The following is a 26545-nucleotide window of genomic DNA, read 5'->3' on the forward strand; positions in this document are numbered from 1 at the left end:
GGTGAATAGATTCCATCAGTCCATTTTTAGGGGATCTTAAAAAAAAATCTGAGCTGTATTTGTAATCCCAAAATCTTTACATTAAAATTGGAATCACTCCTAAATTTAATTTGAAATTATTTAGGTTGGGTATTGACATTAAATTCCTTAAGATCATCAAAATAGTACAAAGCGTCTGCCTTTTTTGATAAAAATAAGACAAAAATGCACCCTCCAATTATTAAAATAATTTTACTGATCAAATTGGAGTCATTTTTTAATATTATTTGGGGAAGCACCTCCTGAGGCCCCTGTGAGCATATTCTATAATATCAATCTATACTTTATTGTCCCTGAAGGGAAATTTATCTTGGACTTGCTGCCGCCATAGTTAAAAAGAACAAAAAGCAAAAGTAAAGTTGCATATTTGCACAACCATTATGCAAAATTGTTACATAATTGCACATTTGCACAATAATAACTGATGTAATGCTACCTATTGCCTCAATATACACATATTGCATGTTCCCACATACATATAACTTAAAATATCAAGTACACATATTGCACATTCCCACATACATAAATAAATACACATATTGCACGCTCCCACAAACTTCCATACAAGGTAACAGCAAGGGGATTACAACCAATCATAGCAGACAATAATGCATACCTCACACTGTTTACATAGTCTTATTTTTTATTCTAATGGAGGTAGGGACAAATGAATATTTAAATCTGCAGAACTTGCATATGGGGATTCTGTAACGTTTGCCAGATGGTAGCGGTTGGTATTCTGTGCCAGTCTGAGGACAGACTCTTCATAGATGGACTGCAAATAGGAGTTTTCAGTCCTCCCTATAACTTTCATTGCTGTCTGGACCAGACGATTAAGTTTAGATTTTACCTGAACAGAGAGATTGCCATACCACGCTGACATGCCAAACCTGATGATACTTTCCAACACAGCCTGATAAAACAAAAACATAAGCTTCTGGTCAACCCCAAAGACCCTGAGTCTGCATAGAAAGTATAGTCTTTGCTGAAGGCGAGAACACAACATATCAACATGAACTTCCCAGTTGAACAGACTATCCAAGTGAACGCCCAGATATCTGTAAGAACTGACCTGATTGATTATTTGATCATGGATTAAAAGCAGGGAGTGGTCACCTACTGACTTAGGGTCAATCAACATCTCTTCTGTTTTCTTAACATTAATAATGAGGTGATGACAAAAGACTGAACCTCATTGAAATATGATGAGGAGTCAGCATCTTTGTACAGCAAGCTGAGAATTGCTGTATCGTCAGAGAATTTGAAAACGTAATTCCCAGGATAGCTGCTGATAGTCATTTGTGTAAATAGTAAAGAGGACAGGTGAACTAACACAACCTTGGGGTGCCCCAGTGCTGATATACCTTGGCTCTGAGAGGGTGTTGTTGACTCTGACAAGCTGTGATCTGTTAGTTAAAAAGGAATAAAACCATTTGATGATAAAAGGGTTAACAGTCATCTGCCGTATACACTTCCCGGCCACTTAATTATGTACATTTGTGCAATCTAATGCAATCCAATACAAGAGCTCTGCCATAAATTCTACATTCGCAAAGCTTATACCTTTTCAGGTTTTGTTGACATTGTCAGAACAAAATATTAGGAACATTTTCAATATAATGCACTACAGTACACCACCATCACCCACTGTGACTTCAATAGTAAACAAAGTTGAATTATCACCTTTCTTATGTTAAAAAAAACAGAAAATATATACGCTTCATAAATGTAGAATTTATGGTAAAGCTGTTTTATTGGATTTCATTAGGTTGCATAGGTGTCCCTAAGAAAGTGGCTGGTGAGTGTATAGGATTATCACAAGTATATTTCTCTCTCTAAACCAGCCTAATTTGCATGGAGACAAAGTGAGATGTGCTTGTCGACCAACAGTATTTTTAGGGAATGACTGACTTTCTTGGGGAACAACCACAACACAATTATGCAATGAAATTCAGGGTAAGTTGTGCTTGATTTAATCACAGAAACCCTGGTTTTCTACCATAAATGATAGTGTGTTAAACAAATATTTTTACAGCATCAACATCAAGTTTTAGTAACCTAACTGGTGGCTATTCTTACTGTTGACATGTTGGGATTCCTTTTACAAAAGCCAAAGCCCCATAAAACACCAGAGACTTTTTAAGAGTTGAAGAGATTGCAGCAAACCTCTACAGGGTGTTTTTAGCCGCCCACAGCTGTGCCCATGCTCATTCAAACCCATCTATTTCCTTTGCACCCAGTTTAACCCTATGTACTGCAGCTTTGGACACCACAAGAAGGGTGTGTTTTACACATAATATTTCTATTTTTGCTTTCTGGTCTACATGTCCATCTTGGTCAGGTTGTTGAGGGATTTTGTGCTCATTTCGGGCCTGGTGTGCCCCACATGCTGAAAGCCATAAAAATATCCAACAACATTCTCCATCCTCCTCAGAGACTCTTCATTTCTTTGTTTATTTCTATCTAGGCAGGTAGATACCAAAGTGCAAGATAGTGTAAGATAAATACAAAGAGATTAATGTAAAATTATGATATAACAGGTGAGCCTTCTTATAAGCAAAAATATATCGAAGTGAGTTATTGCAATAGATAATTTTGGAGTGTGGCTTGCGGAGTCAACCAGAGCCACTGTTCCGTCTGTCTCCCTGTCTGTCCCACCTCATGCACCAACCACAGACCGTCCCTGGATGGCAGTCCCCCTCAGATGGCAATTCCCAGCGGTTTCCCTCAACTAGCTTCCTCTCTGTTCTGTCCTTTGGGCCCCTCACCTAACCACCGTCTCGCTCTCTCCCAGGAAAGATCAAACAGCCTCTGCCCTGCCAGAGGACCATCCCCGTCCCTCATCCCACACTCTATTTTCAGCACACCCGTATTCAAACTTGCATGGTAGAGTAGCTTTTGTAAACTTTGGCTGCCAAGCCAACCAGTGGCCATCGTAGGGAGTTGTTCATATTTAACAGGGACAGGGTGGAAAGTTCATTTATGTAATCACTATACTTTCCATTTCATGTTACTCTTTTCTTCTATTCCACTACATACAAGAAAGCATTGCACCTTTGGTGATTGAGATTTTACACACAAAACATAAGATCAGCTTAGAAAATATGACGATATGTTACAGAAACAGTACACAGCATTGAAATACTTTTAAAATGCTAGTTACATTACTAATACGATAATATCATCTATGTAATAATATAATACTAAAAGCAGCAGCTCTGCATAATGAGTACCTTTGGCTATGATAGTTAAGTAGATTTTTTTGCTAATACTTTTACTTTTCATGGCAGAGCTTTTAGCTGTCATGGAGTGTTTTTCATTGTAGTAGTTATACCCCTGACAGGGACTAATGACTATGTTATTTGGCATATAATGTCATAATATCTTCTATATGTCAAATTTCTAATAAGTCTAGGGCATTTATTGCCTCATTAAATATGAATATTATGCTTGATCCATGTGGCTATTAGCTCCTAATATGCTAGCATCCATTTGCAAACACAATTCTTTATCTTAGCTATTTTTCTACATGGTTGATAGCAATTCACTGTTTTTACAAAACTTGTATCAAATAGCTTTGGAAATAAATAATTTCCTGGTGTTTCTGCATCTTTTATTCAGTGCTGTGCAGAAAAGCTATATTGTTTTAGATCTTACTTTGTACAGTATTGCAAACATCCTGCTGAAGTGTTCTTTAGCCAGACTCTTAATCCCTAACAGCTCAAATGGGCACTGCTCTGTTGCTGACCACCTTGCATTAGGACACAGGTGTAAGAACATGTATTTACACAGGATTAATGAGGATTAATGTTAGAATAATTTGATATTTTTGATCGCCACAAAAAAATCTTAAAATATCTGAAATGAACAATTGTATGAGCCAATAAACACTTGCCATTTTGCTGTGACATATATAATATATATATTAATATTTATGTGTGCTTAGGATATTAAGTAAATTGTTTAAATTCATTTAAGAATGCAACTGAGACAAAAAATTAGTTAAGACATGTTTTATTTAGTCATTATGTTTTACATGACATAATGCATATTCAGGGATACAACAATGTTGTTGGTAAACAGTTTGTGTTCGCATGACAGTATTCTGGTGACTTGTTTCATTATAATGGTCAATTTGACCATTACCATTTCACAATATTCAAGTCACATACAAGGACAACAGTCACAACATGTTGCACAGAAAGTATTTGTGTACTTTTAATAAGATTATTGGTCACCCAAACAAAAAAACCAAAAAAAAACAAGGTTGTACAAAAACAAAAAACAAAAAAACAGACAAACACTAAGTTAAGAATCACCAGTTGAAGTCATAAAAGGAACAGAGTGGAAAAGAATAAAGTCAGGACACAACACAGTTATAACACCTCAATTTCACATGCTGTCTCCATTACAAAAGCTCACTGGTAATTTTGTGGATTGCTTTCCCCATCCCTGATCACCTGTTTTCATAAATTAATTTTCCTTCTCTTAAGCACCTATTTCTTGTAGTTTTCAAGTCGAGATGCTTCTATTCCTCAAAGAAGAGAGTTAACTGCCTGTCTGTTTGGTTGAGGAAAAATGTACAGGGAGTTCACTTTAATTTGAGAAATAGATTGCAAATTTAGTTGGTTGGCTTTTGGGAACTACTGTATCAACGTATCACGTTGAAGCAATGAGGAACCCAGAGAAAGAGCAGTGGACATTCTCAGCGGCAAAGACGCCATTGGCCTCATCATCGGGGATCTGGACGTAGACTGTGTCCTGCTCATCGAGCAAGAGGACAGCACTACCAGACATCTGGTCCAGGAAGCCCTTGTTGTACTCATCATAAGTGAACATAACAGGCTGACCATTCTTGTACAGAGCCACCAGGGCATGAGCACCATTAACATGGATGCTGTAGGAGAAATAGTAAACTCCAGGAACCTGGCAGGTGAAAATGCCGGTGTCAGGGTCATAGTGATTCTCAGCATTGTACACAATCTGATCAAACTTAATGGGGGTGCCAGAAGCAGGGTAAGGAGTGGCCAGAGATGCAGTGAAAGCAGACATGGGGGATTTGACCATAACCTCAGCCATTCCCATTCCCATTCCCATTCCCTTTCCCTTCTCAAACATAACCTCACCAGGAGGACCAGGAGGACCAGGAGGGCCTTGTGGGCCAGAGGCTCCATCAGCACCATTATCACCAGGCAGACCAGGGGGACCCTGAGGTCCGGGGATACCCTTAGCAGCCAAACCAGCAGGGCCAGGAGAACCAGGGAGACCTGGGTGTCCCTTAGCGCCAGGAGCACCAAGACCACCTTGAGGCCCAGCAGGTCCTCTGGAACCTGGAGCACCATCAGAACCAGCAGCACCTCGCTCACCTGCACGACCGGGAAGACCTTTGGGTCCAGCAGGGCCTGGAATACCAGGGGCACCAGGGGTACCTGGGGCACCTCCATCACCCTTGTCACCTGTAGCTCCAGTGGCTCCCCTGGCTCCAGAGGGACCAGCTGGGCCTGGATAACCCTGCTTACCTTGGAACCCTTGTGGTCCCATATCTCCCTTGTTTCCCTTACCTCCCTGAGCGCCAGTTGCACCTGTGTCACCTTTAGCGCCTTCAGCACCGGGCTCACCAGGGAAACCTGTTAAACCCTGAGGTCCAGAAGGACCCATGGGACCAGTAGCGCCAGTGGCACCAGTATAACCTGTATGACCTTGCTCACCCTTTGGACCTGTGGCACCTGTGGGACCTGTAGCTCCCCTCTCTCCCTTCTCTCCATTTGCACCTGGCTTTCCATATCCAGGAACTCCGGGGGCACCAGTAGCTCCAGTAGGTCCCTGGTGGCCTTTAGGGCCAACTGAGCCAGGCAGACCTGGGGCACCATTCTCGCCTGATTTACCTGGAAGACCTACACCAGGGGCACCAGTGTGTCCCTTGGGTCCCTGTGGTCCCATGGGACCAGTGGCACCATCCCTACCTGGGCTACCTGACTTTCCTGGCTCACCTGGGCTACCTGATCTTCCTGGCTTTCCAACTCCAGCCTCACCTGGGGCTCCAGTGGAACCCATAGGTCCAACAGGTCCTCTCGCACCCTGAGCTCCAGGAGCTCCCACCCCTCTATCACCCTTAGCACCTGGCAGTCCAGGAATACCTGGATGTCCTTTATGTCCGGGCTCTCCTCTAGGTCCCATTGACCCAGGAAGACCAGAAGGTCCAGGCTTGCCAGTAGCTGAGAGGCCAGCAGGTCCGGGGCTTCCAGAAGATCCAGGAGATCCTCTAGGTCCCTGAGAGCCTGGAGCACCAGTGTCTCCCTTCTCACCATGTGCTCCAGGGACACCAGGTTTGCCAGGTCCACCTGGGGATCCAGGTTTGCCAGCGATGGAGCGACCAGGAGCTCCCTGGGCTCCAGGAGGTCCCTCAGGTCCAGGCATACCCTCAACACTCTCACCTGGGGGTCCAGCAGGGCCAGGAGGTCCCTCGGGGCCGGGCTCACCTGGGGCACCAGGCTCACCTGCCACTGCCACCACTGTGAAAATGAAACAGTGATCATCATTAGCATGACCGGAACAACCCAACAGGTGAAGATGGAGACAAGGCGGATAAACTCATTAACTGTGTGTTATTGTGTTGCATATTATTATCAATATAAAAATTACACTGTACTGTATTGTTATAAAGTGGTACTAAAAGTACTGCATTGTTTTTAAATTTAGCTTGTTATTACATTGTGATCAACTCTAAACCTGCAGTCTGTGTAGGATTTTAGTACAATGACCCCTGATGAGCCATGATCTTAGAACACCAAGTCCAGTACCTGGTACCTCTAGTACTTTTACTTATATCCAATTCAAGTAACAAACAGTACAAGAACATGGTTGTACATATCAGCTGTCAGGTTTGAGTTAATGTGAGAATTAATATTTCTCAGTACATTGTTGAGGAGAAACATGAATGTTTACAGCCAGATGTCAGAAAGACATGAGAAAACAGATCTTTCATGTTTCTCTCATTCATTGTTCTTGTATATATTGTTCTGTATGTATTAATCATACAGACAAAATACTGACTACCTTACAATCAAATGATCTAATTCTAATGATATTTAATTCCTAATTTGATGGGTTTTTTTTACTTCCATGCACCAATCTTCTAGTGTTGAGATGGGGTAAGGTTAGGAGTTATTCACTGATGCAATTTAATAAACTGCTTTCTGAAATCTTAAACTTGCAAATCCTTTAAAGTAAATGTGGAGATTTCCTTCTGCTTGAATTAAAAATATATTTACTTATATTAAAACCTAGATTTATTTTGATCATTTATGCATTTAGTTCATTATAATATACTATATATTTAATTGCTATCTTTTATGTACACTACAGTTCAAATAACTTTTGGAGACATATTGTAAGTTGTTTTGAAACAGTAGTCCTAAATGAGAGGGAGTATTTCTTTTATTTGCTGCCTTAATGTGGTCACATGTGTTTGAGTGTAAAAGACTCACCCCTTAGCTAACTGTAGCCCAGTCTGGATAAAGCCAAACAGATGTTTCTACTTCTGTGTCAAGCAGGCACACCCAAGCAAACCACACTGCTGGGTGACTGCACTCTAATTGACAGTGTCAAACTAAATATAATTCACTAACAGCTACTTTCTGAATTAAAAATAGCAGTGTTTTTTCATACAATATTGAATTTTTTATATTTTACATTGCTTTTAAGCCACTTGAGACCTCAAAATTGACTTTCTGGAGTGTGGTAAGTCAGTTTTGAAAGACAGCCCCCAGAAATATGGATAGTTTTCGTTTTGCATGTACTTAAGAATAAAAGCAACATTAACTCAAATAATTGACTGACTGGTCCCTGCATGAGTCTAGAAGCACATGAACAGATTACACTAACACAGCTAAACTGACGAAAATGAGAAACATGTCTGCCAAATCAGAATGCTTTTAGTAAGAAATATAATCCTTTTAACAATATGCTTAAATGTCAGATGTAACTGGAGAGAGTTGTTAATCTAAACTAGCCCACAAGTAAAATCAATATGAGCAAATCCAAAGAATTGCTGAAAACACAATGTGAAATGTGTATCTGTACAAAGTATCTGTTAAATAAAAAAAATATCAGAAAAATTGAGAATTGAAATTGTCCCGACTGAATAAAAGAACAAAAAAGTCCTGTCAAAACTACACAAACTGTGAAAGAAATACTAAAGTTTGGAGCATTTATCAAATGACTTCCACAAAAAGAAAACGGCAAAGCTCTCTACTGAGTGATTATATGATGTTATTCAAATCCAACATCTAAAAGGTCTGGGATTGGAGAAGCATACACACTGTTGTAGCCAATCACAGCATGCAATGGTTTCAGAGTAAGGTGGAGTTTAGTTTTTTCAGGAGAAGGCTGCTGGTTGTGGCCAGCATCTGTCTAACTGCTTATGCTGCTTGTGTTGGCCACAGCAAAAATACTAATTTCATTGCTGAAGATTCAAAAGTAAGGCATAACTGTCGCAAAGACTGCTGCAAGTCTTTAGAGAGAGTATATGTGAAGAAAATCTGACTTTAGAGGCAACTTTTGTGAGCACAAAATTGACACAAAACTTGGGAAATGCTGCTGTCCCCTATCACCAGAAACAGATTGTATAGAGAGCAGGAGGCTGTGTTTTCTTACCCTGGCTCTTCACAGAGTAGGGCTGGTATTGAGGAGCAGCCTTCACCATCTTCTTCACCACATAGCGCTCCCCATGGGCTGCTGTCAAAGTCACCAAGGCTAGGAGGATGCTTGCTACACGTATGTCCATCTTGTAAGATCAAACCTGGAGGATGAACAAGGAAACAGTCAGCACAAAGCATGGAGTGTCAAGCAAGCTTCAGCTTTCTCCACAGTTTTAAGTTATTTTACAGAGTTTAACAAACTTTCTCTGTGCATGCAGAAAATCTTTACAGAAACTCTAAAAAACATCAAATATGTTAACTTAGAGTAAGAGAATTAAGATTTTAGCACTCTGGATTCTCAAGGACTCTCTGAGCACCATCCCGGATGCTCCAAGCATCTATTTCCCTTCCCAAGACTAACACAGGAGCCACTGAAGGCCTAGATGAAGCCTAGATGTCCACTAAACTCCTTCAGCGTTAGAGCTGTTTAGAGAAGAAGAGATAAACACACATACCGGCATCCAAAGGTGGAAAAAACAAAGTCTTCAGCACCAGTGCGCTTCTGGTGCTGCTGTATATCCTTAGGGTAGGAGCACAACTGAGGATATGCTGCTTTCCAGTACAATGATGTGGGTATTTATACCATATCTACCCCTCGCATCATTAAAAAAAAAAAAAAAGCCCCCACCACGCAAGTACCTCCCTCCTCGGAGCTAGGCTGTAATTAGCAGACAGATCTGCCCAAAGCGGGCATGTCACATCAGGGTGCCTCCATGTCTTGAATATCCAGACACATGATTATCACTTTTTTCAGTCTTCTTCTGAAATAGAAAACCATCATGTTCAAACAAAACGATAAATAAATTAATGCTTTGACAATGAACACAGGCAAGTTCTGTGGAAGGAATAAACTAAACCAAATGACACCTTTCGATTATTTGCTTATATTTAGACTTTTTCAGCAACATTTATCTATTTATTTTTTTGCTTAGGACATGTCTATATAAGTAAATGTTTATAAGCCCCCTTGTACAAATATGGGAACATCTGAAAATAGTCAATACAGATCTATAAAAAAGACAGCACCAGATTTATAGGGGCACCTGTATTGCTTCACAAAGCCTGCATTGAGGATGTACAGCACCAGTCTCATCTCCAAATTTACATCTTGTTCAGTTGGCTAGCAAGGGAAACTTTTACCTTTCCTGACCGTCTGGGCACCTCCACACCTGCCGTGATAAGGTAAACATAGAAAATGGTGAAGAAAGGTTGTCCAGAGTGTCAAAATTAAAAGGTAGGGAGATTTTAGATACCTTACATTCAGTTTCATAGCAAAGTTTAAGTATATTTTTATTCATTTCTGATTTAAAGACATCACTCATGGTATTCTTGTTTAGTTTTTCATATTTATAGTTTTGTACATTTCCTGGGTATTATTTGGTCAGTTTGTCATTGTGGCTAATAGAAGACAGAGTGGCCTTGATGTCAGTCACTTTTTCAGGATAAACAGTTTATAGTTCTTAAGTTGTGTATTTTTGTAAGTGTTCACTCTCTAAACAGCTAATAAAGCTATATAAGGACCCACTGGAAAAGACATTTGGGCTTGTTTCTTTGCAGCCTTGTGAATGCGAGCCAGTGTGTGATCACCCTCATGTGCAGTACTGATGTTTAGACACCAGAGGGCAGATTTTACTCTCGTACAGCCGTGCCCCTGTGGTCACTTGTTATTTTTGCTCCTCTCAGTGAATATACATCATCAGAGGTTTCAGGCCTATTCCTACAATTACAGCTGGTTACTGTCATGATGTTGTATTTCCTCAATGAGCGCCATCCTCCAGCATTATCCTCCCTCACCCTCCACCTTGCCTTGCTTACTTTGAGATCCTCCGACTGTAATTTCTCAATTTCAGCCCAGCCACATAGGAAATGCATACACCCAAATAATCACATGTTCTCAAACACACAAGTAGCCATAAAAGATGTGTAGGGTACTTTATATCCCAAATCTGTGTGAATGTAGAACCATTTATGGAACATGTTCTTCCTGTGTTCTTATGATGTATATATACATTCTGCTGACAACATGTGTATATTTGCAGAAACGATGAGTTTGAGTTACACAACACGTGATAGACGTCTTTCACTGGGGATATAATTAAAGATTCGACAACATGGGGTGCGTTTGAAGCCTTTTTTTGTAAATTAGACCAAATTATCTGCAATTTTCCAAAGTGCTACCTTCCCCCAGCATATAGTACTTAATCATGTTTGGCAAGCATTGTTTAGGTATGTTCTTCCTGTCAAATAAAACATAATATAATTTGTGATCTTCATTTCCAAATGTTTGAAATTTTTATTCATAACCAATACTCATAATTACTTGAGACTGTCTGATGATAGAAATTTCACATCACACGTGCACATGCAACTCAAGTAAGAGGAGGATCACATTTGAAGCAATATTGTCAATGAAACTCATATTTTTTTCATTTTGTTTCCACATGTTTGTCCTTGTTTTATCAGCTGAGCAAAGTTTATCCTGCAAGTGTTCAGCAGCTGAGCCACCACACCACGTGCCACCAATTTTTATATATTTTTAACGACTGTACATTATATTATTTAGACTGTATTATTATAAAATCTGTTTTTGCTTGTGCCCCAAGAGGAAGCCTGGCCATGCCAGTTTTTGTCAGATTTAGATGAAATAACAGAGCAAGAGAGGGTGGAGTTAGGATTTTATATGTTTATAGGTCCAAATCATTTCAGTTTTTAAAACATTGCTAAACCACTGAAGAAAAGATTCTCTGTTTTTAGTGCGATGGTCTGAGAACCATGATTCATCTTTTTATGCATAACAAAAAATAACAATAACCTGCATCTGCATGTGAGCCTGTGAGGATGCACAGACATCCATGCTGAGCCTTGGAACCAGAGTATACTTTGGCTTGAGGAAGACTTGAATTAACAGTGTAATTTGGATGTTGTTTATAACCTTGCAGAATATATATTTATTTTCTAAACACGTCACTGCACTCATTTCAGAAGGACTCTCTGTCCTTGAGCTTATAGTGGCAGAATTGAAGGCTGTGAAAGGGCATGGCAGTGCTCGCTCTGCTCAGCTCATTACAGTACCACAGCAGCTTGAAGTGGTCTGCAGGCTTCATCGTAATAACCATTAGAAATTAGATTAACAGCCTTCGATATGAAGGTGGTGACGTCGCTTAGCTCTTAAATTGTCAAAAGCCCCTCACTGTTAAGCACGCACATGCTTTCAGTTTTATGTCTCTTCTGATATACTTGATATGAGACATAAAATACTTTTACAGAATCTAGAAATATAAGAAAATGACTCATTATTATGAACACAACATGCCCAAAATTACTGAGGGCAAAAGAAAGTTGCACAGCCCATCACCTTTCATCACAAAGATTTCAGATTTTAATAAATAGTCAATGTATTAAGACATCTACTGCAAACTTGTATTCATCACTGCACAAATAGACTGATAAGAAAGATAGAAACAAGCATGGGAAGCAATGACAAGGCAAATTTTCTTTCAGAGGTCAAGCTCACTGCTCAGGCCTTCATCCGTATCTAACTACAGCCCGTAGATTTCGGTAAAATCCCCCAAGAGCACAACTGGATGGTGTTACTGGCAATGTTGGTGATGTTTGTGCTTGTACTCTACAATGATAACAGTGTTTGATGAAAGGTTTTCGCATTTTGTCTGTTTTTGTTCGCTCCACTGCCCAGGAATTGATGTTTCTGGTTTCTTCGCCGTGCTGACCGAGGCTCAACCCACACCCAAGAGGAGAACATAATTGGCGGTTGATGTAAGGGCACCCAACCGAGCACGTGAGTTAGGCAATGGCTAAAGATATACCATCATGGCTGGGATACAAATTTAATGTTTCAATAAACTCCCTGGACCACTAAGAGCTACTTTAAACTTTAAGAATGGCAGACTTGACGGGGGCCCTTGTGAGTGATTGGTGGGGAAATTACAGGGTCCTGAAAACAAACATGGACCCAAATGGAGCCGGAAGTGTAAAAGTAACTTAAAAATTGTGGTGTTGGTAGTTGGTAGAGATGAGGGCTAATGTCTGGGAGGTCACCAATTTGAAAACCCAGAATGGCAAGAAAATGGGGGGCGGGGTGGATGAGAATTCAACAGCCGGATGTCCTTCAGTAACTCCCAGGTGTGAATGCATTCAGCTGCATTGGAGCCAGCAACAACAACAGACTCAATAAACTGATTAAGAAGGCCAGCTCTGTAATTGGCTGAAAACCAGACACTTTTGAAGTTGAGGTGGAGAGGAGGACACTGAACAAACTGTTATCCATTATAGATAATCCTTACCACCCGCTCCACCACCTACTGAACAGACAGCGGTGCACTTTCTCTAACAGACTGGTTCATCTTCGCCAACACAAGGACCGATACCGGAAATCTTTCCTGCCCAAAGCAATAACTCTCAACAACACTTCACCTCTGTCTAACAGAGAACTCTCAGAACTCTTAGCTTTATCATTGGTTTTCTCTTTCTGTAACTTTGCTCATGGTGAATTTGCATTTCTTTACACTCATACTCTACCTCATTGCATTTTTAAAATGTCAACACACTTTTCACACTTGTCTAATGTATGTTATCTTATGTTTGTTTGTGTTTATTTTTCTCTGGATATTTGTATTTTTGTATTTACTGTTCCTGTGCAATGCCTGGATAACCTAGTGCTGTAACTCTAGAATTTCCCAATTTGGGACCCCTCCACAGGAAAGCAAAAAAGAAGACAGAAGTCTGTCATCAAAACAGAATGTTTTCTTAGTCTGACATTAGCCATATACTGTAGCCTATTTATTTCTATGATAAAAGCACATTGTGCTAGTGCATGTCATGATTATTTTCTATTCAGTATTGAAGTTTGCTGAGTATAGAGCTCAATTAAACTGTGACTTGCAATGATGACATCACTCTCAGTATATGTATATTGTATTGGAACGTCTGGCTAAGTGGCGCTATCCACAGTACTGAAAGGAGCGTTGGGGGATTTAATTCTGGTGTGACAGACTGGGATAACAAATTAAAGGAAAGACCTAAATAAATGAGTGGAGAAACATATCAATTACAGATGCTTCTACAGAGGTGCACTGCATGGTACAATTAAGCAATTAACATCCGACCATGCACTGTGGCATGTATAAAAAGTTGATTCTGATTTTGTATCAAGATGGCAAGAGGAAAAGATCTAAGTCACTTTGAAAGAAGGTGCATTATTGGTGCACAGATGGCAGGAGCTTCAGTCATGAAGACTTCTCAACTGGATGGTGTTTCAACATGAACAGTGATTAAAGTGACATCTGCATTTAGATCTGTGGGAAAGACATCAGTAAATAGGGTTGGAAACTGTGGTCGACAGCTCACATTCGATGACGGTGATGGAAAGAGAAGACCAGCTCTTCCTCAGGTGACTGAGAATGTCAATGTGGGATATGATCAGACTGTGTCAGCAAGAACAGTCTATCTGCAATTACATAGAGAGGGATAGTAGGGTGGCAGTTCATAAACCCCTCATTACAAAGATGAATGCACATTTTAGAATTCAGTGGTACAAAAACCATAGGCACTGGTCTACAGAGATCTGGGAAAAAGTGATATGGTCAGATGAGTCATTCTTCATCATACTCTCAACAAGTGGGTGAGTGCATGCGTGGCGACACCAAGAGAATGTACAGGCCTGTATGCTTGTCCCCTACAGTGAGGGTATCCGGTAGCTCTGTTATGCTGTGGGGGCATTTTGCTGGCATGGTTTGAGTCCACTTGTCCCATGAGAGGGAAAGGTCACTTCAAACCAATGCAAAGTTGTTCTGAGTGATCACCTTTATCCTGTGATGAAACATTTTTATCCTGATGAGAGTGGTCTCTCCCAGGATGACAATGCCCCCATCCATGGGGGAGGGGGGCACTGTCATCGTCACAAGGGGTCACTGGATGGTTTGATGAGTAGGAAAATGATGTGAATCATATGCTATGACCTTCGCAGTCACCAGATCTCAACCCAATTGAATACCTATGAGAGGTTTTGGACATGTTAGACAGCGCTCTCAACCACCAGCACCAAAACACCAAATGATGGAATATCTCTTGGAAGAATGATGTTCATCCCTCCAGTAGAGTTCAGAGACTTGTACAATCAATACCAAGGCACATTGAAGCTGTTCTGGTGGTACATAGTGACTCAACCTCTTAGACATTTTATGTTAGTTTTTTCCTTTCATTTGTCATCCTGTTTATGTGTTTCTGATTAGGAAAGGACAAGGGGTGACTTGACATCACATCTCTGCGAGAGCAAATATTGTTCTACTCTAATTATCTATCTATTGTTATCTATGCTCATAGGCTTCTTGTGATGTTATCACCAGGCTGCTGGATGAAACTGTTGTCACACACATTTCTCAAAGCAAGAACTTATTGCCAGGTCAAACCAAGTTAAATGCAACCTTATCTCAGCTATGAGATGTAATTGTTTTTGTTTCCATAGTTCAGTTGGGTCTAAGTTTATTTCTGGAGAAATCTGACTCAGCTGCTGGTTCAAAGCAGCTTTCTTAGTCTTTGTTTAGCTGGGGAAATCAGAGTTTCAGAGTTGCAGACGCCAGAAACTAAATTAACTAGAAGTGCTCAGGCAGACAGTTTATGAGGTGATACAAAACAGCACTTGTGCACACAATGTACTAGAAAGGTAAAAAGGTCAGAGTAATATATATAGATATTTTTTGAATTCCTGTTTTGTCCTCAAGCTTAGACACAAACTTTGCTTGTTATTCATTACATGAAAAATCGTTTTCACATTTTTCTATTGTTTAGATCTTACTTTTTCCAAATCTCTTCCAAGTTAGAAAATTCACAATCAAACACAAGACAGACTCTTAGAAGTATCTGCTTACTGTGGGATCATTTAAGATATCAAAGTTAAATAAAACGACCTTAATGGGATTTTTGGCACTTAAGTGTAGGTGGTGGAGTCCTGTATTTAAGGATAATGACTAATCTGCTACATCAAGCCTGTGAAAATTTAAGGTTTCACTGTCTATATCAGGCAGCGTCAGCCATTTCACAACAAACGCCAAAAACCCCAGTAAATTTGTGGAGAGGTCTTTGTTAAAGACAGGAGGGTGAATACACCCAGCTCTCCTATAGTAATAGAGAGTAAACTGCATCAGAGCAGAGGTGGATTTATATTTAAGTTGTCAGTTCATAATTGCATTTGACTTAAGCACATATTGCAGTTGGAATGTGTGGGGGAGGAATGGTACTTTCTGTGTCTCAAATGCAGAGTGACAACCAAGAGACAATGTTTATTTAGCACAATGTCACCCAACTTTGCTGGAGCAGATAGTTAGCACTGCACCATAATGACTTGTGGAGAGACAAAACAAGTGTTATTTCGGCACACTATATTTGGGTGCAGCCATGTCTGTCTCAAAATAAATGTGCGAGCTAAATTGTTTGTTGGTGCCCATGCAATTCATATTCACTGCTCGTGCTGTTTACATGGCCACAGGAAGTCAGTTTGAGTTTACAGTACAGTACAGTATGTCCATAACAATGCCTAGGTTGAGGCTTGATCCAGTGTGGTTTAGAGGTTTGTTTTGCTGGTTGATGGACACTGTGTGGGCTGATACTACTGGCCAGAGCCAGAAACAACGGTCCTAACTATTTCCAAATGGGAGTCATTCTACATTATAGAATATAAACTAACAATATATCCTTTCAAGTAACAACTTAGTAGCAGTAATGATAATGCACAGAACCCCTCCTCATAATTGTTAAATTTGAAATTGACATCATGTTGTGGTTGGTTCAGGAGTTTCTTAAAGGAACATAAAGGCACCATGTGGAGTTTTCTTTCTCTCTGGAATTGCTTGTTTACATTCAGTGTTGCTGTCAATGATGTGTTCAACTTGTTTCCACTGCCCACAAGTGGCAAAAAAATTCAGTTATTCCAGGTTTAAAGTCTAACAAATGTGTTTATTACATTTCTTTCTTCATACAACACTTACAAAGAAGACTTTTCTTAGAAGTTTGAAACCTGTTTATACCCATGTTTGCTTACTTGCGGTCGTCTTCTACTTTGCTGCCTCTGTTGGTGCTTTTCTGTGATTTCTGGCACATTACTGCCGCCTGTGGATCATTGGAATCATGTTAATCCGTTGACAGGATTTGTATTACGACAACACGCATGAGAAAAACAAGGTGTCGATCCATGTGTAAATCATTGCTCCCCAGTGTAACTAGTGTTCAAAAACACCACAGGGTAATTTTAATATATTTCTGAGTTTTGGTGGGTGCTTGTATGTAGTTCTAGTTTGAAATTGGTGAAAAATGAAAGCTACTGTTGTGGGTCAAACTGTCCATAAAAGACATACCATATCACACATGCATTAATCTGAACAAAATCACAGTATTATAAAAGTATAATACAGCAGTTGGTATGTCAACTAAACTCAGATGTGACCAAGAATGTAACAGTCTACAGTGTACATGTGTTTTTCCAAAAAACAACACCAACGTACTCAATTGGCCAGCAATCTGAAAATATTAAGGGAAAAGAAAGCCACAATGGTTCGGACAAGTGGCTCGCTGCAGATGTTTTGGAGTTTTTTATTGGTAATCCACAGACACAAAAACATTGCAGAATAAATCACGATGAAGACACACAAAGTGAAGGTTCATTCTATATGGTTTGCATGTTGGTAGCTGGCTTCTTTTCCCTGTTTATTTACAGGGTTTAGGGGACCATACTTTATATTTGCACAGCATTTCGAAGATGCTGAAGGTGGAATTTGAATGCAAAAACACTCATGTTGTGACTTTGTGAGTTGTGACTCCAGTATATCATGTGGCCTGTGATTGTGAAAATAGAAAGCTGTCCTGAGTATTTCTTGCCTTCCATGTGTCTTTTGAACACCCACAAAAAGGAAAACCATAGAGCATTAAACTTGTCTGGCCACAAGTCCTCTGAGACTGTTCCTGACACTTAGACAAAACAAATCAGAAGTTGAAGTGTTGAAGTTGAAGTGTAAAACCCTCACAGGCTAAATTTGGCTGTGTTGTGTTTGGTTATTTGAACATTTTCTCAAAAATGTAACAGAGACATGGTGAATGAACGTTTCTGTTTGCAGTTCTGCAGGATGCCTAAAAATTACAAGTGATTTCAACCTTTTTCAGAAAGAAAAGTCACGGTTGAGCAAATCTTTAAATGAGCTATTAGACCTGCATTTATATGAAATGAGCTGTTGAAACGCCTATTTTAGGGGGTAACTCCAGTGTTCAGGATGATATACAAGAAATGTGCATATTTGTAATCCTCTAGCTTTTAACATTTACATGCCTTTTTTTAATCAAAGGCTTTTGGTGGAAAAATTGAAGCTGAGGCGTCTAATTGGCTGAATCCTGTCTGGGTTTTGTTAAATGATGTATGCGAGCCAGCTGCATTACATAGATTAAAGCTATGGAAATGTAATTTTATAAGTGAAAATCTGAATAACTTCTTGGGGAGTCTACATGATTTATTTTTTCTACAACTTCATGTCTTTTTTTGTTAATGCAAAGTTCACATCACTCTTAAAATTGATTAACATATAATGGCTGAAATAATAAATGCTTGCAGGTGGTCTGCAGGGCCGATGTTGCAAAGCAGAACAAAGAGTTTGTTATTTTGATTAGCCAACAGTTTCTCTGTGGAGAGCCTGTTTTACTGTGAGGGCTCGTCCCGTCCCAAGCAGAGCCAAGTGGTCTTAAACACAGAGAGAGTGTGAGTCATTGTGCTCTGTAATTTCGGCACACTGCAGCTGTCTTAAGTGACCACAGCTGGAGACCTGTTAACCAGGCTGATCCACAAGTAAAACTTTCCTTTCCTTTTAACATAATAATTATAATGTCACTTCCCAGAGCCCTCTCCCTCAGTTGCAGCATGTATAGGTTTAACTACAATGACAGCTTGCTGGAAGATCTTTCTAGGACAGGCCTGATGACTATTTTGGGTTTCTGACCTTCTTTCCCGACAAAGAGCCTCTGTTAATCTCTTCTATAATTCCTGTACCAAATCTCCTTTTTCCCGGCATAATGCAGCTACTGTAAATACCATTTTTTCCTAGGCCATGGGCTTTGCTTTTAAGGCACATCTAAGACTTTTAAGTATATGTCTTTCTCACTGGTGACAGAGAGTTGCAGCTGGACAGTCAAGTCTGGATGGCACAGCGTGAATTTTTAATTCTGCCGAATTGTGTGCATACTGTATGAGACTTTGAAGAGTTTCCAATTGGTATTTTTCTCAGCTATTTACAGTTCTGTATTTCAAACAAAATCTCCAAATTTGGAAGTCTGAGGTCCTGTGGTAAATGGAGAGCATTACAGTACTAATATTGGCGCACTTTTTCTGCTACTGTGTTTACATTGGTCTAGTCACATTTTGGTCAGATTGCAACAGCTCGCGGTTGAATGAAACTGTAGTTGAATCCCATCTAATGCCAGACAGACAGGTGGACTCCTTCTTGGACCTCCTGCTGTAGCGTTTAAATGGCAGCTGCTTTCTCAAGTGGCTGTTTAATAAAAGGGACAGAACATTTGATCAGATGTGTTTTCCCAAGATGGAAACATGCAGGCCTCACCAACACACTGTGCTGCTGTATCTCATTCAGTAAGCCAAACTAGCCATTTCCAAAAGTCTTTGTAACCACTTTGGCTGTGGCAGTGCATAAAAATTAATTCATTATACAAAAACATCTGTTTCTATTTCCACTAATTATTTGTTTTACAACTTAAAGATGCATCAATTCCTTTATTTTCTTAAAGCCACTGTGTGCAGTTTAAAAATATATATTTTATATCATCTTTCAAAGCATTTTAATGGCATGATGGCATATGTTTTTGTTTTGGATAAAATGAGACAAACATCATGGATGTATGCATTGTTTGGTGCTCATTCCCGTCTCTCTCTGGGTCACTCCCATGAGGAGTGGGAGGTGGCAGTGCATGATACATACCACTTGTTGGTGCTGAAGTGGGGAATTTTCAAATTCCATTCGTAGCAGCTTTAAATGTTTGACATTTGAGGGAAGCACAACAAGCTGCAAAACATACATTGACTTATTATGACTTTATAAAGTCCAAAATTCACTCTCCTTTTAGCTGTGTTTTGCTCTCCATAAACTTCTGAAGGAAATATCTGGCTTTTTAGCTACCAAATGCTTCACTATGCTCTCCACCTAGCCACTAATTCATGTAGTGTCCAGGGTTTTTATTTTTTATTTTCTGGATAAAAACAGCTGTTATGTCTGGAAACAACGGAAATGAGAGACATGAGAGTGAACCAAGCTGCGGCTGTAAAACTAAATCAATGAGCCAAAAAGACACTAAAATGTTCAAAGCAGAATTGACAGAAACCTCTAGTGGTTGTAGTAATTATGATGAAAGTAAAGGAGGAAGTTAGATTATGTTATTATATGACAGTCCACAGAAGAAGGAGGTCTGGGTGGATGGATGGGTCAACTGCTGCTCCTTTCCTGTTTCCTACCTACAATGTTGGTTTCTTTTAACAGCTACAATGATCATTCCCTAACCTTAATGATGAGGTTGCTATTGTAACCATGACAACGTAGGTCCCATAACCTTAACCAAGTAATTATGATAATCTTACCCTTAATCTAAGTCGCTTTTGTGTCTCGCCAAATCTTACATAAACATAGCATTGCCACATTGTTGCAAACTAATGCATTTTTCAGCAGTGATTTGTAATAGTTTTGGAGGGCACAGATAAATGATACCATCCTGCCGACAACTGTTGATAGGGACGTCAGATCAGAAAACACCTCTGTGTGTTGTTCTAAGAGGTAGTTACAGATTATGTTTAATTGGGATGACTTGTTCTCCATTACACATAGCAAATTTGATCCCTTGTTAGAATAAAAATATTGTTTACAGAGTTTTAATTATTCAACAAACATTTGACTTGAGTTATTTTTTCATAATTGTGGAAAAAAATACCAGATTGGAAAGTAACTCCCAATGAATATCATTTGTGGTTTCACTATTCAGTTACAGGGTTGACAGGCTGAGCAATCATCCTGAAAATTCACAATTTAATCAAAATTAAATATACCTTGGTGAACAAGAGCAGGCATGAAGTTGAACCAACTTGAAGCCATGGTTTATGAAGGAATTCACACAGAGGCAAAAACGTTTTTAGTTAAGTATATCATTGCATTTCAAATGACAGAGGGTGGCTGTCTGTCGTTAACCCAGTGTAAATTGCATACATTTGCTGTTCTCCAGAACAGACCTGAAATAAGAGACCTAAAATAACAACCTAAATGAGTGAAATGAGTTTATGTATAGCCTCTTATTTCAAAGCCCTTTACTTTCACTTTATATACACACACAGCATGAAGCCCCTCTGGTGATTGTAGAGTTTGATCCCATCTATACCTCACAGACAAGTGGTTTGCTCCATTGAAATTAAGCTAATTATATTCCATGCCTGTACACATACAGCTACTGTAAGCTATACTTTCCCTCACTATTATCTTCCTAAGGTTTCATGACAGTGAAACACCCTCTGAAAATTGAAGGTTGGAAATGTGCCAAAACCTGACATTATAAACAGGGGAGCTGTTTTTGGGAGTAAAAAGCTGCCCGAATCTCTCCAGTCCGTCAGTCTGTCCCGGTGTGACATAAGCTGCCAACTGAGAGCTTAGCATAAGCTTCAGCTTTTGGAAATCAGCCGTCTTTTGCAGCCTTAACACAGAGAAGTTGAGCCGAGGTGAGCTTCTCTAGACGATTTAAGCTTTTTGCTCTGTGATGAAATGCAGCAATAAACTGTAAATGTCAGTAATCACCTGGGGATAGAAAAAAGACTGGTATGTGCAGTCACACTGAAGTACAGAGACACATCTTCAAAGTACACAGCTAAAAGGTATTTTTCAGCCACAACCATCTTGCACCTGAGGCTTTTTATTTGGACCATGTTGTTTTTTAAATCACAATTTGAACAAAAAAAGGGTTCATTCTTATTTATTTTCATAAACAGTGTAACTAAAATCATTTGTGTACATCACTGTGATTTACACAAAAGAGACAATAATCTTGCTGTAATAGAGATTTTTAGATTACGGAATACAGGCAAACAAAATCATTTGTTACTATAACAATTCCTAAAATTTCATAATGCACAAAGCGATACATTTCAAAAGATTTAGAAATATTTAATGTACTTTTTGGCTCAGGATTGGAACACAGTGTGCAGACTCACTTTCCAAAGTTCATACAGACTTTAAGAACACTTACTATGGTTTACTTGTGGTTGTTGCCATGGTTTTGTTGCTTCATTAAGCAACATGTTAAGCATACACTCTGGTATGCTATACAGCTCAGAGTTGGTTTTGGTGTTTAGACAATGGAAAGCAAGAGAGCTTTATTTAGGACACTGTGATTCACTCTGCTGTCCCCACAATGATGACTACTCTTTGATTTACTGCTGAATCTGGACCCACAAGGCTTGAACACATGTTGAAAGCTAACTGAACACATCAAATAAACTGCAAATAAACCATCCTATATAGATCTAGTGTCTCAGGAGCAGGGCGGAGCAAGTTAATGGCTGAAAATGAATTTAAATTAGGAGAAAATGGGGAGAAAAACACAAATTCCTTCAAGAACAAATATTAGCCTTTCATGAGTATTTTTAACATTTAGTACTCTTTGAAAATTGTTCTTTCCATTTTTCCTAGAGGCAGTGTGATGCTTGGGCACTCCTGAAATACCCTCAAGTATGGGTATGTGTTGGTGCATGAAACCACAAAGTGCAGAGATCTCGTGCAGCTTCACGTCAGCTGACGATTGTTCTATTCTTTTGCGCCACATGGTGGTTAGGGTTCATGAAAGACTTAATGAAAGCCTTGAAATATCCATCGTATGACGCTTGCAGAGATGTTCGATCTGTAGAAATAGAATTGTAATTCTATGCTAAACAACGATATACCTCTAATTTGTCTGCACTGTGATTGAAGCTTTGATTGTTATATATAACTTTATGATAGCTCATGGACGTTTTGCATCACTAAAGTACAGATTACTAAAGGCTCTTGCTGCAGTTGCTTCAGCTCTGAGATGGAATGTGGCCTTTCGGGGTTAGTATTGGATTTCATGACCCCCTGGGCCTTTATTTTGTGGGTTACAGTAAGTTCAGTCCTAGATAGCAGAGGGAGGGCGTTTTGACTCCAGTGGTTGATATCAGGGGGGCGTTGGAACATTTTTAACTCCCTTGCCTATCTGTTGTGGTGTGAAGGGTGTGTTCATCTGTGGGGAGGATTGGCGCTAAATGTCTAATTATGCTTGAGTCCACGTTCTCCACTTTCCCAGGGTACAGTAACAGTAACTTAATGTGGCACATGCTCTGTAATCAGTGATGTCAAACACCACATGAGGCACGGTCTCGCCAATAAAGCTCAGCAACTATCAGGGACCCTGTGGTACAGAACGCATGGCCCTCCTGTTGACAGAGCTTTAATTATGTTAGTTTCACATGGGACAGACCATTTTGTGGTACAGTTTTCATCACCTGCAGCTTACTAAATCAGAATTAAGATGTAACCAAGCAGAAATCAAAATGGATGTGTTAACTGAAATGATTTTTAATGAAAGGTGATATGATCTCAGTTCAGTCAAATTTAACTTTGCAGGCATGTTACACTACCAAATCCATCCCCCATTCGGACAATGAAGTTTATGTATGTAGGTGTGGAACAATGAACCAATTAAAGTGCCAAAGCCATAGGCCAGATAGGCCAGATTGCAGTTTCAGCACAACTTTTAGATTACTCAGCAGGTCTTTTTGGTTCTGTTCCCAGAAATCCAAATGGTCCAGAGATGAAAGGTGCAAGACCTGGAAATGAGACACAAGCCTCCAGATTCTGAAACCAGACCGCAACCTGACCCCTTGGGCTGAGTTCTTAGCTCTCCACCTGAAATTCACTCATTAAAAAAGAGCAGCGTAAACACCTTAGGCTGCCAAAAAACCCTGGCCTTCCAAAAATGGACCCTCATTCTTCATCCCAAATTGAGTCATTAGTCGTACACAGTACAGATCATTAAGCTAATGTGGCTTAAGTTGTTTAGGAATATATCTATTTATGGAGAAATAAGTGATGTTTCTGTGTACATGTGAAGCTGTGTTTGACATTTCTGAGAGATTTCTGGCAAGTTCAATGAAAAGAGAGCGTTATCTAAGCACTTCACCCATATTTGAATAATATGATTTACGTCAGGAAAATTAATTGCCCAAAGGCAAATACATTTTATATTTGCCGTAATAATGATTTTTCTGAAAGAGGCAGTTATATTAGATAATCAAAATATTTCACATCTCTCTGAAAATATCTTCTCAAAGACCAGCACAGTCACAGCACTAAAAGAGGTGAACAATACTAGCCCTCTAGCCATGGTTTGACTCTCTGTGCTCTACAGTATGGTGTATATAACCCATGAATCCATGCAGCAGGGCAGGGTGGGTGTCTGTGGTCACTGTCTCTGCCCTATGTGTCTCCAGTGGGCCACCCTACACATTTCTCCCAGTGGCTATCTGCCAAACCCCAAGGTAGTAAGCCCTGAAAATGATAGCGTTGCCTTGGGAGTTAAAAAAAGATATGTTTTGATCATCCTCTTCAGCTACTTATTCCCATACTTGTTATATCTATAGAATTAGTTTTGCTGGGGAAAGTGGAAATTAAAGTCCTATCGTTTAGGTTTTCTGCTACCTTACCATTATTGCTACCAAAAGGGTTGCAAGTTAAGATTCTCCTTGTCTCTCAGCAACCACTGAGAGACTGAAAAATGCGTCACAAGGGGCATGATACAGTAATTTGTGGGTTCGACTATAAATACGATGCATGATGCACAGAGACGTATTGTGTATTCATGTTTCCCGTAGGGTTTATTTAGTGAGGTACGTGCTACAATTTTCATTATCCAGGAGCAGTGTGTGCTTCATAGTCTTTTCATGGTTGGTGAAACAAGTATCTTCAATGCATTCACATGTATTTAAAAAAAATTAAATAAACAATTGACTTGGAAGAGGTATTTAATATAAAATGAACAAATCTACACCCTTGTTGTTGTTGAAATGTTCTTTACTTCTTCATTGTTTGGGGCCACAAATCCAATAAAAGGACTTAAGTGGTTACTCTTTCCTTTGCCAAAAGCTGATCTTTGACATTTTGTTGAAGGTGATAACATTTGGAATAAAGCACCAATATATCATAAATTTGTAGTGGAAAACATATAATTTGGGATATGCGATACATTTCTGATATGTGTTTTCAATAAAAGTCTTGTGGGGTTCTAGTAGATAGATGGCCTGCAGCTGTTAAGTTCACAATAGATTTGATTGTGAAATGATTCCTTATTTATAATTTCATTGGACAAATATTTCTTAGGAAAAAGGTCGCCCTTACCAGAACATTTGACTCTTGTTTGTGCCAGATAGGACATGTTTCTAGGCTCTGATACTTGGGAAAGTGTACATATTATCCTTTACAATGACATTATTTGCGGTCAATTAGACCCCAGAGACATCAAACTCAGTGTTAATTATCTTAGAAACTGTTTTAAAACTCCAATAACAGAAATCTAAATAGACCAATTTGGGATTGGGAGGGGTGCTCTAGTGCTGTGTAAAAAGTACTTTCAACATCAATCACATTTAAAACAGTTCATCTGTTCAAGATCATGTTTATTAGCAATTCTAATAAAGTAAGGTAATGTCAACCAGGCGATGAAATATTGAGATGGTTTTTGAGCTGTTTGAGACCCCAAGGTTTCCAGAATCATTGTTGACACTGATTATTTCAACACAGGTTAAAAGAAGCTTTATAAATCTTATGCATGGTTTCTTTACACTTCACACAAAACATCACAATGTTAACATGTAAACAATTACAGTCTAGACACATTTTTTCCATGAATTTAGAAAAGCATGAGAAGAAAATGTTCTTGTTTTCCTTGCTTGCATGTGGTGGCATGGATGTTTATAATAGGAGACCAATGTCTGAATATCCACCGTACTTCCTCCTCTAACTGTTTGGATTTTTGCATCCAATCTGTTCCCCTCTTGTGAAAAATAACCATCTGGCCAGCACCCCACAGCGATTCACAGACCTTACTCACGCAATGAGCTCAAGATTGTCAGAGGGTGATATTAACATCAACAGGAACTACTGTTTGAGCTTCCTATATACAACAACTGGGGCATCTTAATGCACCAGATCAGAAAAGTAGATTTTCACTAAAAATGTACCAAACAAACTTTCTTACAGTCAAGTCTTACAGCTCTAATTTAGTTAGGAGAAGGTGTATTTGTCCTGGTGTCTGCTTATTTTAACCATTTGGTTACTTAGGGCTCTTGGTCAACATCAAAGATGAGAAAAACATTTTTGAGGTGCAGCACAACCTCAAGTGTTTAAAACTACATTAATGCTCCCTGAGGATGTCCGTGAGAGGAAAGGAGTGGACATAATACCAGCCCAGGTCCACCCAGTGGTCACTGGTCATCGGGCACAGCCCAAAGTTCAGCCAGTCACAGAACAGTAGCCCTCACAGTCAGTTGATAAAACTGTGAGAGGACTCCTTCATATCTCAAAACAAGTAGGACAAGAAGTTGGTGCTTTGTGTTTTTTTTTTCTGCAGTGGTAACTGTCCACTGTTTAAATGTGTCTACGATGACTGAAGAGTAGATTACAATTAAATACCTAGATTATCAAAATTATAAGGAGCTGATACAGAGGTTTGGATGTGGCAATTTTCCTGCAACCACA

At 39.5% G+C, this 26545-nt stretch overlaps 1 protein-coding gene across 1 annotated transcript; it reads right to left on the reverse strand.

The window, feature by feature from the left end:
• Positions 1-4698: 4698 nt before the first annotated feature.
• col10a1a (collagen, type X, alpha 1a) lies at positions 4699-8839 on the reverse strand. The gene is made up of 2 exons (XM_062440658.1): positions 8695-8839; positions 4699-6551 (listed from the first exon to the last, which is right to left on the reverse strand). Exons 1-2 carry the CDS (start codon positions 8822-8824, stop codon positions 4699-4701), a joined length of 1983 nt encoding a protein of 660 aa, XP_062296642.1. The 5' UTR covers positions 8825-8839.
• Positions 8840-26545: the final 17706 nt, after the last annotated feature.

This window comes from Scomber scombrus, chromosome 19, assembly GCF_963691925.1.
Source record: "Scomber scombrus chromosome 19, fScoSco1.1, whole genome shotgun sequence".
In the NCBI taxonomy this organism is placed as follows: domain Eukaryota; kingdom Metazoa; phylum Chordata; class Actinopteri; order Scombriformes; family Scombridae; genus Scomber; species Scomber scombrus.